A 15393-nucleotide genomic window follows, 5' to 3' on the forward strand; every position below is an offset into this window, starting at 1 on the left:
AAAAAAAAAAAGAGCAAAATTGGAGCCATACTTCACTCGAAGATAATTTTCTATTTAGATCACTAACTTAATTATTGTAGCAGGAATATTACTAGAGGGTGTTTTGACACCCATTTTTACGGAAAAGTGAATTTTAGAATAGTATATTGATGAAAAATGTGTGGATGAAAAGTTTTTGATTTACGTGTAATATTATTTTAATGAAGAGTGTGTGGTTGAAAAGAAGAGATAAAAAAATGCATTTTGAAAAAAATGGGAATCAAACGGGGCTTAGATTCTCATTTTCATAATTATTTATCATTCTTTTTCTCACAATCATTTCAGTATAAGTTTCTGCCGCAGCGAATTAATTTAACACTAAACTAAAATAAGAACCATTAATCCATAAGCATTTACATAACTAAAGATGTTATTGCTTAACAAAAAGTGCCATTCTGAATAGTGTATATTTGATCCATGAAACCTTACCTCATTAAAGATCAATAGGGATCCGCAGCCCATCATGTGCCAGCTGAACTGGTATTCCTTCCCTAGAAGCAGAAACAAATGATTAAGATTTTCAGTATACCTTGTGAGGCCTTTTTGGCCAAGCTACTTTTTAGGACTGCCCATAAGGAAATGCAATAAATCATACCTTCTAGACCATTCCATAAGAAATTCATTGTCCTTGTGGTGATCAAACTCATGGGTCATTCCTATCAATAAAGCTCTCTTCGGGCATAATCTCTTCACTGCATCAAGAGTCTGGAGACATATTTTGGCAATGTAACACAAGCAGAACTTCTGACAAAAATAACATAAAATAAATCCAAGGGACATTAAATAGTGAGAAGGAAAGAAACCTGAGGAAAGCAAAAGTGAGTGTTGTGAGAACCCTTCTGCGATAGAGAAAGAAAAAAGAAAAAATAGAATAAGAAACAAAATAACCAGTTAGAAGAAGAGAGTTAAAATAGGAGATTATAGAAATATTTCTATATATCTTATATCCTAGTCAAGCTAGGAATTAATATTTTTTCCTTTTAGTCATATGATTTTTCTTTTTCCTTTTCCTTCTATAGATAGGATTACACTTTTATATATAAGCTTGATTGAGTATGGAATAATTCAGCCTATATTTATACTTGAAGGTTAGGAGAATAGAAGGAAAAATCTTTTATTATCTATCAATACATGGAATGAAAGAAAGGAGAAATTTAGACTGAAAAGAAAAAAAAAAAAAACCAAACCAGAAAAATAATTTTTGCACCTGCAACTTATCAAATAAACAAGAAATGCATTTTACTGATTCAAACACAAAAAGGAGGTTGAAGTGTGTCAACGCTAAAATGTTTTATTGTGACTAAAAATGGTATGGTATGAATAGCATGTTGGTTTAACTTCACTTAAGAACAATTAAAAATAAGCATGAAGAGGTGGGTATTATACAAGCAAAACATAATAGTTTTGCTTTACTTAACAACAATTCAAATAAGCAAAAAATGAAATTTACCAATAACTTATCACTAGACTAACCTTGTATAGTGTGTCCAAGATAAGAAGATCTAACTGTCCACCTCCATCTTTAGAAATATCTGCAATGGCCAACGCTACCTTAATAAATGGCTTCAAATTTACATGTAGCTAGCAGGATGAATGTACATTGCATAATTAATCACTTTTCTATACTTGAGGCTTCTTCACTGCTTCTTTATTTATTTTTTTATTTTTCTGCAGGAGATGATCCACGATAACGATTTCTAGGTTTTAGATATATTGGTCTGTTAGAAGCTTAAAACTTAATTAATCTGGATTTTTCTCCTGGAATCTAGAATACCCCCCTGATCTTATCCCATGTGTGCTTATAAAAGATTATAGTGTAGTAAAGCAATAGTTCTTTTTTTTTTTTTTTTTTTGAAAAAGGTGCCAGCAGGAAGTTTTAACAAACATTTACTTTTGAATCACTAGCTTTTGAATTTGCCAAATTAAAAACATCAAAATTGTTAGATAGAGGTGTCCTAATAGAAAATTCAATCCTAATTCCAATTAGTAAAAATATAATTTTATATAAAAATGGAATTTGTAAATTTCCTTTACAAATTACCATGTACCATCTTAGAAAGTGGTAATTAATTTCTCATTGTGAAGAAAAATCCCAAAACAACGGTAGTTATTTCTAATACTTGAGTTTTTGCAAGGGGGCATGCAAATTCTTATAATACTCAAATGCCATACTGAAACAACTACAGTATGAAGGCCCTCTCCAATATGTGCATACATATTTACACCAATACACAATGATTATTGACGCAATATTCAAAAGCAAAGTATTGCAGGACAGGAGATACTCAGTTGCTTACAATATTCTGTGGGTGGAAGAAAGCGTGAAATATCAGATATATATGCCACTCTGCATCTTTCACCAAAAAGAAAACCTAAGCATACATAGTCTTCACCATGCATTACCTGTACCAAAAGTTAAGAACATATAAACTTCTGTAGCATCGACACTTCAACTAGAATAGCGTGTCCGACTCCAACACATGCCGAATACTCTACCATGATTATTTTTCTTTTTTATTAATATTATAATTTTTTACCTAAAAATTATTAGTAAATAACAAATAGATATTTCTATTTGAAAGATTTCAACAAGAAATATTAATAGCAAGTGTAAAACTAAATATATACAATATAAATGAAGAGTTTTAAAGAATTTAATCAATGTGTGGTGACGCGTCATGTCGGTACTTTTTTGAAAATCGCATGTCAATGTATATGTGTCGGACACACATGTGTGTGTCGGTGCATCATAGATATAAACAATAGACTCTATAGAAGGTATCTATAAATGAGATATATGAGAAGAAAACCAAGATATGGTGAAGGAAACTAACTGGCAAAGGAAAAAATTGAAGTCCTGATGCAATGAATGGCTTCTTACAGTCATTCTCTACAATCTTCCAGTCAAGCTGTGCTACACGTCTGATTTCCTGCCCAGCCTTGAGTTTTTTCTTAATTAAGTAAGGGAATTTCACTGCAATGCTGTTCCAGAGTAATCAACAATCAATCGGATAAAATATCAATCATACTTATAAGGCAAGATACATGTCGGTTACAAAACAAACAGAAGATATCTACACACGCCATTATTTAAACCCAACAGATTAGATGGCTTGTCAAAATTTCAATATGATATGCTAGCTTATTAACTAATGAAAGGAGCAGGATCCTTAAACTCAAAATACAACATGGAGAGTTTCATAGATGATAATACATGAAAGAGAGTAACATATCACAAATCGATGTGCACATATTTCCTTCACAAACACATAGCGAAGACCTGCCATCAAAACAGATAGTCAAACGAATATATGAAAATTTATAGCATATCAAGGCCTAGTAATCAACATTATCTTCTGCCCAGAAAGAAAAACCTCATTTCCCCATTTTAGACATATCAGTTAACATAATAATGCTAATGGAGTGACCATGATAAGAAACTGTATTCTAAAATTCTACACCATAACAAACTCCTAACTTCATCATAGATCCACAAAATTAAAAACAAATTGTCTGTAAGGGAAAGATTATTAGTAACATTTTAGGAACTTTTTAGCAAGAATAATGGTGGGGACCACAAAATGTGTGGATAATAATGAGTAGTAATTTTGAATGTGTTGTTGAAATTAAAGTTTGACTTTCACTATGTAGTAGAAGTAACATTTAATTACTTGTTTCCCAACAAAGGCAAAGAAACAGTAACAGTGAAGTTGAATGCAATTTGTGACTTTTTGACAAGTACTGTAAACCAATTTTCACACCAGTTATTATCTCAGCCAATACATAACCATATTCATCATGTTTATAACAAGAAGAAATTAGACCAAACCATATTATTAAGGCTATCATAATTAATGTATAAATAACAACAAAAGTGAAAAGTACCTCTCCATGGCATCTTGGGAGAGGTAGATGGGTGTCGGATCAATATCATTTGTTGAACTATAAGGTTGCACCGCACGTATATCATCCAAGCCAAGAACCGCATCAGCGTGTTCATGAGTTAAGATAACCTGAAGATGTCAAAATATAAGCTAAATACTTTTACGCTTTAGATTTGATTGTTTACAAATGACTAATTGAGAACAAGACGAATAAGTTGGTGAGATAGCATTGAGTTGCTGGATTATTCGCCTAACCGTGCAGTGTGTGTTTAAATCTCACCCAGCTTTACCCTAGTAAGCTCATGAAACAAATTTTTTTCTCAAATACATAGAAAAAAAAGAACAATATACCCTTTTCATGTAAACCAAGAGAAATATCATTCTTCATAATGGAGTTGAAAAAATAAGATAGTCACCAGTACCTTAGCAAGTCTATACTATATGTAAACAAAGTCCAACTACCAATATTTAGAGAATGCCATCATTCAGATAGTATGTATTTCATATAGATCTTTTAAAACTTAGGGAAATTGATTGAATTATCATCTTTAATAATTTAGTCAAAATGCCAAAATTATCATCTACTATATGTAAAGATAAGATAAGTCACCAGTACCTTAGCAAGTCTATACTATATGTAAACAAAGTATTTAAAAAATGCCATCATTCAGATAGTGAGTATGTATTTCATATAGATCTTTTAAAACTTAGGGAAATTGATTGGATTAGCATCTTTAATAATTTAGTCAAAATGCCAAAATTACCATCTACTATATGAAAAGATAAGATGTCACCAGTACCTTAGCAAGTCTATACTATATGTAAACAAAATCCAACTACCAATATTTAGAGAATGCGATCATTCAGATAGTGAGTATGTATTTCATATAGATCTTTTAAAACTTAGGGAAATTGATTGGATTAGCATCTTTGATAATTTAGTCAAAATGCCAAAATTACCATCTGCTACATGTCCTCATGTACAGACTCTGTAATTTAGGGAAAATATTCTAATTAGCATCTACTAAATGACTGTGTATAAGCCCTACCTCTATCTCACTCTTGCTCTCAATACGTAAATTCTCCTTCTGTAATTCCCTTCGTAACGTTAAGGTTCAAACTTACGGAACATTAGAAAAAAGAGCAATTAAAACTCCCCAAAAAAAACATAAAAAATATACACACACAGAGCATGCACGGCATTAATAAAAATGAGAAATCAAAATTAATAAGGAGGCACAACAAGATATTTTGTGATCAACATTGAAGGTGTATTGAATTCTAAAAGTATATTTCATGGCTAACAATATTGGTCAAAGGAAAATACATTGGTCATTTCACTAGGTATAACACATATTAGTTGACAGTTCAATATTTTTAATGTAGTTCATCACATCTTTGGCAAAATAAAGTATAGGGAGAGAGCTGGAAGAGAGAAGGAAAAAGAGCAAAGGATTTACAAGCATGTTGGTCAAAGGAAAATACATTGGTCATTTCACTAGAATAATACATATTAGTTGATAATTCAATATTTTTAATATAGTTCATCAAATCTGTGGAAAATAAAGTAAAAACAAAGTATAGGGAGAGAGCTGGAAGAGAGAAGGAAAAAGAGCAAAGGATTTACAAGTATATTGTGACAACTCTTGCTCAGCCACCTCTTGGCTTCTGGGGCCCTAATATGTATAAATAGAAATTGGCAACACCCCTTCTTCCACCTCCGAATGATGGAGGGGGTACACAATGTCGAAAAATTCTCCACTGCTGCCTTCAGTAGGAGTCTGGATCGTGTCTTAGTTCCAGTGTGGCTGATCACTAGCGAGTGCTCTCTAAGGCTTGTATGTAAGAAAAAAGAGGGGTCTCATTGCGCTTTATTTCTTTCTCTCATCCCATGCTTTAACTACTATGCGGTTGGGTGAGCTCGTACTTGAAATTTGACACACAAACCCAGAGGAATCCTATTGTATATATGGGGGAATTTCCTAAGGCTCTTCAGTATAGTACTATCTGGTATAATAGCCCCACCACGGTGATTTACCTGAAAGGGTTCAGGGGAGAGAGATAACTGGAGTATTATTGCTTGTCTATCCTTTCTTCCAGGTTAGCGTTAATTATATATCTAAAATCTAGATGGAGAATTTACAGCCACACAAGTTTCTAGTTCTCGACTATTAAAACGTGCCAGTTACTAACAGACAATCAGACATCTAGTATCACCACCAGAAGTAAATTTATCTAGGTATTGGGCATGCCGGTGCTGCATAAACAGTTGGTATAATCTCAATGAATCCACTATAGTTAATAATTGCAGTTTTCTCTAATGGAAGGTGAATTTTGCTTCTCCTTCACGAGCACATAAGCATTTGAGCCCCTGGCATATGGTGAATGTTTTAGATGCAATTTCATGGCTATGATTCATTATAAAGCAGGCCTAAATGTTTACACCGAGAGACTTGTTAAAATAGATTTAGAATAAATTGGATCTACTATCTAGTATGTATATTACATTTATAAAAAAAGTAAAAATAAAAAATAAAATTAGGAAAGAATAAAAGGTACGGAATACTCACAGAATCCACCTGCGGAATTTTATGATATGTGAACCACCGGAGCACTTGCTCCCTAAACGTCTTGCCAACATCAATCAATATATATTTATGATCACCACCACAATAATCGATAAGTAAAGATGTATTGCACCTACATTTCCAACAACCACATATGATATAACGACATGTCATACCCCGTTTTCTAAAATTTGTACAATAACTACCAACAACCTGGGAAAAATAATGCTAGAACAATGTTTAATCAGACAATGCGAAATCTAATCTAAAGATCAATTTCTTCGAAAGATTTGATTAGTTCTGGAGAAAATTAGAATAGCAAGCGCTATTACATAGGAAAATGAAAAATACCTGTAATTAGGGTTTTGTTCCGGCGGTATAGATAGTGACTGGGAACAGACGTGACAAGGGGGATCCGAGGGCTGAATCAAGCACATCGCGTTTGGAAGCGCGCTAGAACAACCGGTGCCGAGAAATATCAAAGACGATCGCGGAGGCTCCACATTTCCATTCTCCGCGACTTCATGGTCTGCGGTTGCCATCTCCCCCGACGAACTCTGTGTTTTGGTGTGATTGGGCGGCGGCTTGCAGAACCCGGAGGAGAAGGGAGTCGTAGCGTAGAGAGGAAAAGAGGGAGAGAAACACGCATGAATTTTCCTTTATATAAAGGGTGAAACGTGTGGGGCCCAAACAAGGAAAAATAGCCGTTTTACGAGGATGGTTCTCTCTTTTTCTGTTGTTTGAGCCCGTTCGGTACCCATTTTTTTCAAAATACATTTTTCTCTCTTTTTTTCAATCACACATTCTTTATTAAAATAATATTACACGTAAATCAAAAAAATTTCTTTATTTTTCAACCATACATTTTCCATCAATTTACTATTCAAAAATACATTTTTACATAAAAATGTCTCCCAAACATTTGTAGGTTTTTAGGTGTTTTGTTTGATTGTTTCTTGAATTTGTTAGAATGTATTCAAGGATGATGTAAAATTAAAATGAAAATTGATATTTTAATATTATTTTTGTAATTTCATTTAAGAGTGTGCTTATTTGACTTTATTTTCTATGTAAAATATAATTTTTTTTTTTTTTTTTACCTAAACTCTTACTTTTTTGGTGTTTAATTGACAATTTTTCCATAGAAAATATTCTTCAACCTTTGGTCATTTAATCATATTTTTCTCAAAACAAGAAAAACAATTTCTTTAAGGAAGAGCGATTTTTTTATTTTCCAGATAATTTATTCTCTCTTCCCCTCCCACATCTATTCCCTTTCTATCATCTATCTAACAATAAAAAATGGACAAGTATAATATTTTTTAAATTGAAAACTAAATCAATCAAATACATTTTAATTAATAATTTTCATATAAATAAGTTCTATGCAAATGAATTGTCTAGAATTTAGTTTCTTTCCATACAATTCAATGTTCGCAATCAAACACAAACTAATTTTGCTCCAATGAAAGTTTTAAATCAACTTTTTACTTATTTTGTATGTAAAAATACTGTAAATTTACATCTTGTTTTAACTTTCTACAGAAAAATACAATTTGTATGTCCTTTGCATGAATAAAGATACTTGTCTAGGACCATATAGGCCCTGGACGATGCCCCTTATAGGTGGGGGGCTTGTTCACCATTTGGCGCCCTAGATGTAAAGCACGGTTCCCTTTGCATTTCTCCATTGAAGAAATCTTCGATCACCTTAAATATCTAAATCTCTATTTTACATTATCATTGAATGGCTCTCATCACATTCCAATTTTATTTTATTTTTTTGTATAAATATTCCACATTTTAATTACATGTCTTTGACTTTTATCTGTTATCACACTTATTCCTAAACTTTTTTCCCTCACATTCTTATTTTTAACATTTCATTGATAAAAAAATCTTGTCCTTAATAATAATTTTTGTTCAAATTTATTGTTTTTGTAAATGTGCTTTGAAATGAGGGCCAAATATTTATTCGTATTTTTGCGTTATTATTTGTTTAGCTTATTTAAAAATACAAAGGGCAAATATATCTTTTTACTTTATTTTAAATACAATTTTGGAAAGAAATCATAATAAGAAATAATTTATGTTAATTTGAGAATAAAAATGCAATGAAAAAATTTTGAGACATAAAAGTGATAGCTTATAAAGAATTTAAATATCATAAAACTTTCATGCAATTAAAATATATTTTAGTTATTAAAAATCATTGTGTGAATATAATTAGCCTTAACAAATTTTGTATTAATTTTCATATTTACAATTAAGAGCATTTATGATTTTACTGTCCTCAATTCTTAGTTTCAGAGTAATGCTATTTAACACAAATTGGAGTTATAACTCCAATCTGTGTGATGTTAGATAGTAGATTAAATGAAAGGTTGAATTGGATGACCAATTTAATTTCACTTAACATTTAATGCCAAGTTAACGTCACATAGAGTGGAATTATAATCTCAATGGAGGCTAAATAACATTATTCTTATTTTTGTGGTTTTCAAGTTGCATTAATTATTAAATTAATTAAAGCATTCCAAGAGATTTTTTAAATACAAGACTCTCTCTCTTTCTATTCTTACTTTATAAGTAATATATTTAATAAGTTACATATTTCAATACTCAATTTCTTAAATTATTCAAATTATTATATTTAAAATGATTGTCCATTGACATACGGATTATCGACCACAATACAGATAATATTTGACGAGTAAATGAAATTAAAGAAAAAGGTTGTTTTGGGTTATATTGGCAGCATTAAGAAATATTTTTAAAAGGGTTAGAAATTTTATTCCTTTATAAAAAAAAAAATTTGATTTTGTTACCCTTATATTGCAAAATGTGTGTGCATCACTTGTTACCATTTTGCTATTTGATACCATATGACTGATGAGCCATTTGGGTGTGTGTAAAAGCTACATAACCACTAAGATGCTCTATATTTTGTGTAATTTATATGGAATTGCACTAATTAAATGTTTCCTAAACTCAATGATTTTGAACATAATAATTTATAATAAAGTATGTGAATTATTTCATCAGTTCAACTCAAAAATTATGTGAATTATTACATTAGTTAAGTCTTGGCAGGTAATAACTGTGTGGCCCAAGCCACCCAACGAGTCAAGGTAAATGCTTCGGTAGATCTTTGGAGTTTCTTTTACGGGTTTTTTACGCCAGGTTTTCGGTCAATTGACATGGATCTGGGGTCGATTCTTGATTTTACAGGTTGAATCGATTGGGCTTAACGATTTTCATAACGTTGGTTGTTAGTGTATATTTTACATTTTTCTATTGCATATTAGATTTCTATTTTGTGTTTCCTCTAATTTCATTCCACTTTTGTGCTTTGTGGATCTTTAATTGATAATAACGCCACGACGTTCAAAAAACTCTCGCGCATCATTAGTTGGATTAATCTGCAAGTACAAATTTTTCTTAAACAGAATTGGCATAGAAAGATAGTTGTTTTCCTGTGACTTGCTGTCGTCAAAAATTGTTTTTGGCAACAGTCAATTATAAAAAGACAGCTGTCCTCCTGTACAAAATTTGTAGAAAAAATCTGTATTTATAATATTGCTCTCATTAGTTTGTAGAATTTGCAAAACAGTGAACAATTTTTTTTTTTTTTTAATGAGTAGAAAATATGGTCGGTGGCTCACCTAGTTAATTAATACTATATTGGGCTCCCGTTTGATTCCATTATTTAAAAACTTATTTTTTGAAAATGTGGTCGGTGGCTCATATATGGACCGCAAAATTCGTGGGAAACACGTTGGAAGATATAAATTTGATACAAGTTAAACATTATTCCCCAGAATAATTTGTTTGACTTCATTTGCTTTCATGTTGGTCCAATCGTTACTTTAGGGTGTCTGGCTAATGTTTTTCTTTGCCGGCAAAAGCGGTCTACAAGTATGGGGAAAATTTATACAGATATTTTACAGAATAAACACACTAATAAGACCCACCTCCATAAAATATTCATATGAGGCCCACCCTCATGTGACTGTCCTGTAGAACATCCGTGGAATAATTCTTACATTTGAGACTTAAATTCTTATGAGATGACCCTCGTTTTAAGTGAGGCGGCTAAGGGATCACCCTTTATTAGAAATTTCTTATCGTAAAGTCACCAACAACCATGTTTAGTGGGGATTAAAATTAAATTTCTAAAAAATTTTGAAATGTATGATTGAAAAGTTGTAGAACCCTTAAAAAATATGGTTAATATTGATTGTTTGACTTTAACTGAAATTAAAATATGATTTAAATCAATACCAAGTAGAGGCATAGTCATTATATGAACAAGAGTTCTATTAGGATTGGAGGATTGCATTAAATTAATGCGTAACTATACGAATTTATACCTACTCGAACACTTTGCACATATCAAGAAGGCATAGTATATAGATGGGGCCAAAGAAATTGTTAGTGAAATATTCTTGATCGGATGCGTTATTGCATGTTTGGCTAAGTTAAAAAAAAATCTAACTTTACTAATTATAAGTAAGAGACAGCATTAGAGGTACCATTTGAATTTTATGACAAATCAGAGACGCCTCAACGTTCGGAAAATCATACTAATCTCCTTTATTTTCAGTTTTAAGTATTAAATACATCCCTTATCACTTTTTAAATAAATAAATAAATAAATAAATAAATAAATATATATATATATATATACTAAATAGTCGTAGTTAATTTGCACAAACTAAAGTATAAGCTATATAAATTGATTTTTTACATATTCGACTAATTTAAATTTAAATTATATAAATTTACTTATTTTGTTCATAAGTAATATTAATGAACTCACATATACTGTTTTTAGCTAAATTTACTTGATTTGTAAAAAAGTATATGGTTATATTTGACACCTTGTTTTAATTTATGAATTTATAATAAATATTTAAACTATGCACAATACAAATAATTAATTAAAATAATTATGAATCATTTATTACAAAATTCTTTCCTATTTTTCAAGTTTAAATTTTCATTAGCATGTGTGTTCAAAATGGAAAATGCCACTGTGACAGAAAAATTTGATCAGATTCTTTGCTCGAAGGCAATGTGGCAGGATGTGATTGGGTGGAAAAGCTAACTATGTTTTAAACAGTCCAATAATAAAATTTCATGTGAAATTATGTTAATCATTATATCAAGCATTGTTAGCATGATTCATTCAAAATTGTTTACTATTAATTTATTATTAAAGAGAATAAATTAAATTGTTGCTAAGTCTGGAATTTTTTATTTTTTTTACAAGAGTATTTTAGGTATAATAACCTAATTTTAACTGATATATGACTCAAAAAATAAGAATGTGTATAATTCACTACATGTTTGATTGGCTTTGAATTTCATGGATGAATTCCATTTTTCAACTTTTTTGGTCTTTGATAGGACCTTTTTTCCATAGAATTTGATTTCCTTGTTTGTCTTGAAAATTGTGATCTTCTTGATTTTCCTTGAAAATCTATTGGTGGGAATTGATTTTCCAACACACTTTTCACGTTTTTTTTCCTTTTTTTTTTGACAATAGAAACAAATTTCAAGAATTATTATAAAAAAATATTTCCCTTTAATTGACAATTTCATGTAAACAAAGTCAAATGAATATCAAAAGATAAATAATTTTCTTGATTTTTTTTTTGGCAATGGAAACAAATTTCATCTCCAATACCTGTAAATTATATCCCTTTAATTGACAATTTTTCTGAAAAACAAGACCAAACGAACATCAAAAAATACTTTTATTTTAACATTTTTTATGTGAAAAATTATACTAATTAAACACAATAATTTACATTTCCTAAGAAAACAATTTCTACGCAATTCGATTATCTGGAATTCGTTTTCAATTCAATTCAATTCCATCTTTGCAGTCAAACGGACCTTTGTAAATGATAAGTTTATTAGTGAATGGCAATTATACCCCTTCAACCCTAGAAATTATTATCGTTGTACCTCTTATTCTATTCTATAAATATAGGACTTTGGTTCTTAATAAAATACACATAATACACATAAGTCTATTAACTTTTATTTTTTCTTCTCTTTTTCTCTCTTTCATAAAACGTTATCAGCACGATTCTTTCAAAAGCAAAGCAAATTAGTAAGTACAATCATCAGTTACGTGTACAAAAATTAATTTGATGGCATGTGAATTCTTTTGATATATATATATATGCATCATAATGAGATTGCTTCCTCTTTTCGACTTTTCTTTGATATACATATTAACTCTAATTCACGTTTGTATGTGTAATATGAACACATTAATTCATGCTTTTTGATTCACAGACAATCATTTTTGCCACATATTATTCATGCATTAATTTTATCTTTTGAATTTGTCACATATTAGTTCTATATTTAATTTTTGTATATGTGAAATTCACGTGCATGTTTATAATCTTCTATATTTTAGTAAAATATTTAGTTAATTTTGTTAACTTCTATATATGAAGATTCTTTTTCCCAATGTATGTTTGGTAATTAATTTTTATATATAAATCCAAAACATATTTATATGATAATTAATATTTTTTAACCTGATTAAATAATTATAGATGTTCTTTCATAAATTTTAAATTAATAATGTATCATATTGTTGATCCTGAAATAACACAATATTATTAATATTATAAAAGAATATTATTTACTTATTAAGAGCATGATATTACACTTTCAATATTCCAGAAAAATATAGACTCAATGCTTTCAGAAAAATATTGACTCAATGCTTTTGAAGAAGCATAATTTAAATTATAACTATTTTAAACGAATATGGTATTGATGTTCTCGAAGAAACACAACACACGTTATATAAATACTTCAGAAGAATATTTCATTGTTACTCATGTAGAGCACAAATTTTAATATTATATTGTTTAGCTGGAAAGGTATAACGAATAGTTAAAGTCAATATTCTAGAGGAATATTGTATTTATACTCTCAAGATTTTATATATTGCTGTACTCATAAAAAAAAAAAAAGCACAATGTAATATAAAAGAAAGAAAGAAATTGTATTGATATTCCTGAAGAACACACAACGTTATTAATATTTTTTAAAAAAAAATATTAATTGCTCAAAAAGAACATTATATGATATTCTTAAAGAATATTGATCGGTGCTATATAAAATCATGAATTAAATTGCTCTATTTATTTACTTGTCTATTCTTCTACATAATATTTATATATTGATACTCTGGTTGGATTTTATTGCTCATTTAAAAGCAATATGTCAATATTTGATTGTTCCTGAAGGACTTGAATTATAATTTTCACTATTCCAGAAGAATATTGACATATTGCTTTTGAATGAGCAATAATAAAATACAACGTGCTTTCAAAGTAGCACATGTTCCAAAAATGTATCATTTTGAATTCATGTTTATCTAACTAATGTCACGAGAACACTAATTAGTTTGACCACTTAAATGATATATAATTATATGAGGTTAATTAGCACAAAACGTCATTATCTTTCAATATTATTGTACACAACGTTTATACCTTTCATTTTTTGGCACTTTTGTCCTTCATTTGTATTTTATTGCGAAAATTATCATTTTCATCAAATTTCTCATGTAAAATAACATAAATAACCTTATTTGAATAAAACAATAAAAAAGAAAAGAAAAGAAAAGAAAAGTTGAAGAATAAATTGCAATCATTCTTCCAAACTTTTTTAAAAAGTGCAAATGAGACCAAATAAATTATTAAAAAGATAATTAGAACTAAACGTGACTATCTTTCATTATTATTGTGCAAAACGTCGATACTTTTCATTTTTTGACATTTCCAAGCTTATTAATTCATTTTCTCAATTAAAAACTATAAAATGACAAATATATACTTCTCATTATATAAAAAAAATAAAAATAAAGAATAAATTGCAACTAAATAAATATTCGATGAAGAATCAGAAGATTCTTCAATACAATGAATTCCTATATATCATTGTTCTATTTATCGACAATTGATCATTAAACGTCAATAGCCAAAATAGGGATTGAATTTTCTATATTTCTGAAAAATAATTAAGGTGATATATGGGCTCTGTCACCCACCACGTTGACCATCTAAATATTATTTGTATATAATAGATTTGATACATATACTAGATGATTGCCTAAAATTTGCCAAATTACTACTCAAATTTTAAATTGATTTTCAGATTATAAAATCAAGACAATGTCTTATTAATACTAGTGAGCATAAATCTCAACATTTTAATAAGTGCTAGTTGGGATGCCGATAAATAGATTAACACTATTGTTTGTTAAATGCCTCAATTAATTTAATCGATAACAAAGTACTTCCCATTTTTGTTTAGAAAATTATATTGCCCATTGATAAGTGTGTTTTTACGCACTTATTTAATATCTAAATATATTATTTATTGATTAAATGAATTGAATTATACTCACAATTATGTAATATTTGCTTTTGTAGGCCAAAAATCACCCAATGAAAGATAACAAGGCAAAAGGAAGTGAAAATTACCAAAAGTAAACAAAAATGTGAAGTTGGGAACCAAAGTGCACAAGTGCTGAAAGTTAGGGACCTGAGGTTGCAAATTTAGAGAGCAAAAGTGATATGAAAATCAAAATTTGAGGACTAGATTGGGCATGATCAAAGTTGAGGAGCCTTGTGTGCAATTAAATAGAGGACTAAGTTAAAAAACGAAATGAAGAAAGTCCGCGCTTGCGCGCAGGCTTATTATGGTGCGCGCGCGGGAGACATTTTTGATTTACCGAGACCAAAAGCGTTTCATGGTGCGCGCGGGGAACGAATGCCTCGCGCTCGCACGCCACTTTCTGGCTGGGCGAATTTTGCCTATTTTGCATAAATTTCGGAACTTCTTTCACAATTTCACTTGAT

General features: G+C 29.8%; 1 protein-coding gene across 2 annotated transcripts in view; it reads right to left on the reverse strand.

Annotated features, from left to right (window-relative positions):
* Positions 1-7133, reverse strand: part of LOC111370502 (putative hydrolase C777.06c) — an 8307-nt gene extending 1174 nt beyond the window's left edge. The window contains exons 1-9 of one of the 2 annotated variants that reach the window (XM_022992219.1): positions 6842-7132; positions 6494-6623; positions 3925-4052; positions 2874-3021; positions 2337-2442; positions 1513-1571; positions 843-878; positions 635-744; positions 469-530 (exon numbers count right to left, since the gene is read on the reverse strand). In XM_022992219.1, the coding sequence (XP_022847987.1) occupies positions 473-530; positions 635-744; positions 843-878; positions 1513-1571; positions 2337-2442; positions 2874-3021; positions 3925-4052; positions 6494-6623; positions 6842-7032 (966 nt within the window). In that variant the 5' untranslated portion in view covers positions 7033-7132 and the 3' untranslated portion in view covers positions 469-472. Of the gene's footprint in view, positions 1-468; positions 531-634; positions 784-842; positions 879-1512; positions 1572-2336; positions 2443-2873; positions 3022-3924; positions 4053-6493; positions 6624-6841 lie in introns of both variants that reach the window. The other variant, XM_022992218.1, reaches the window with a different exon arrangement.
* Positions 7134-15393: the final 8260 nt, after the last annotated feature.

The sequence above is a fragment of the Olea europaea genome, chromosome 21 (assembly GCF_002742605.1).
Source record: "Olea europaea var. sylvestris chromosome 21, O_europaea_v1, whole genome shotgun sequence".
NCBI classification, from domain to species: Eukaryota; Viridiplantae; Streptophyta; class Magnoliopsida; order Lamiales; family Oleaceae; genus Olea; species Olea europaea.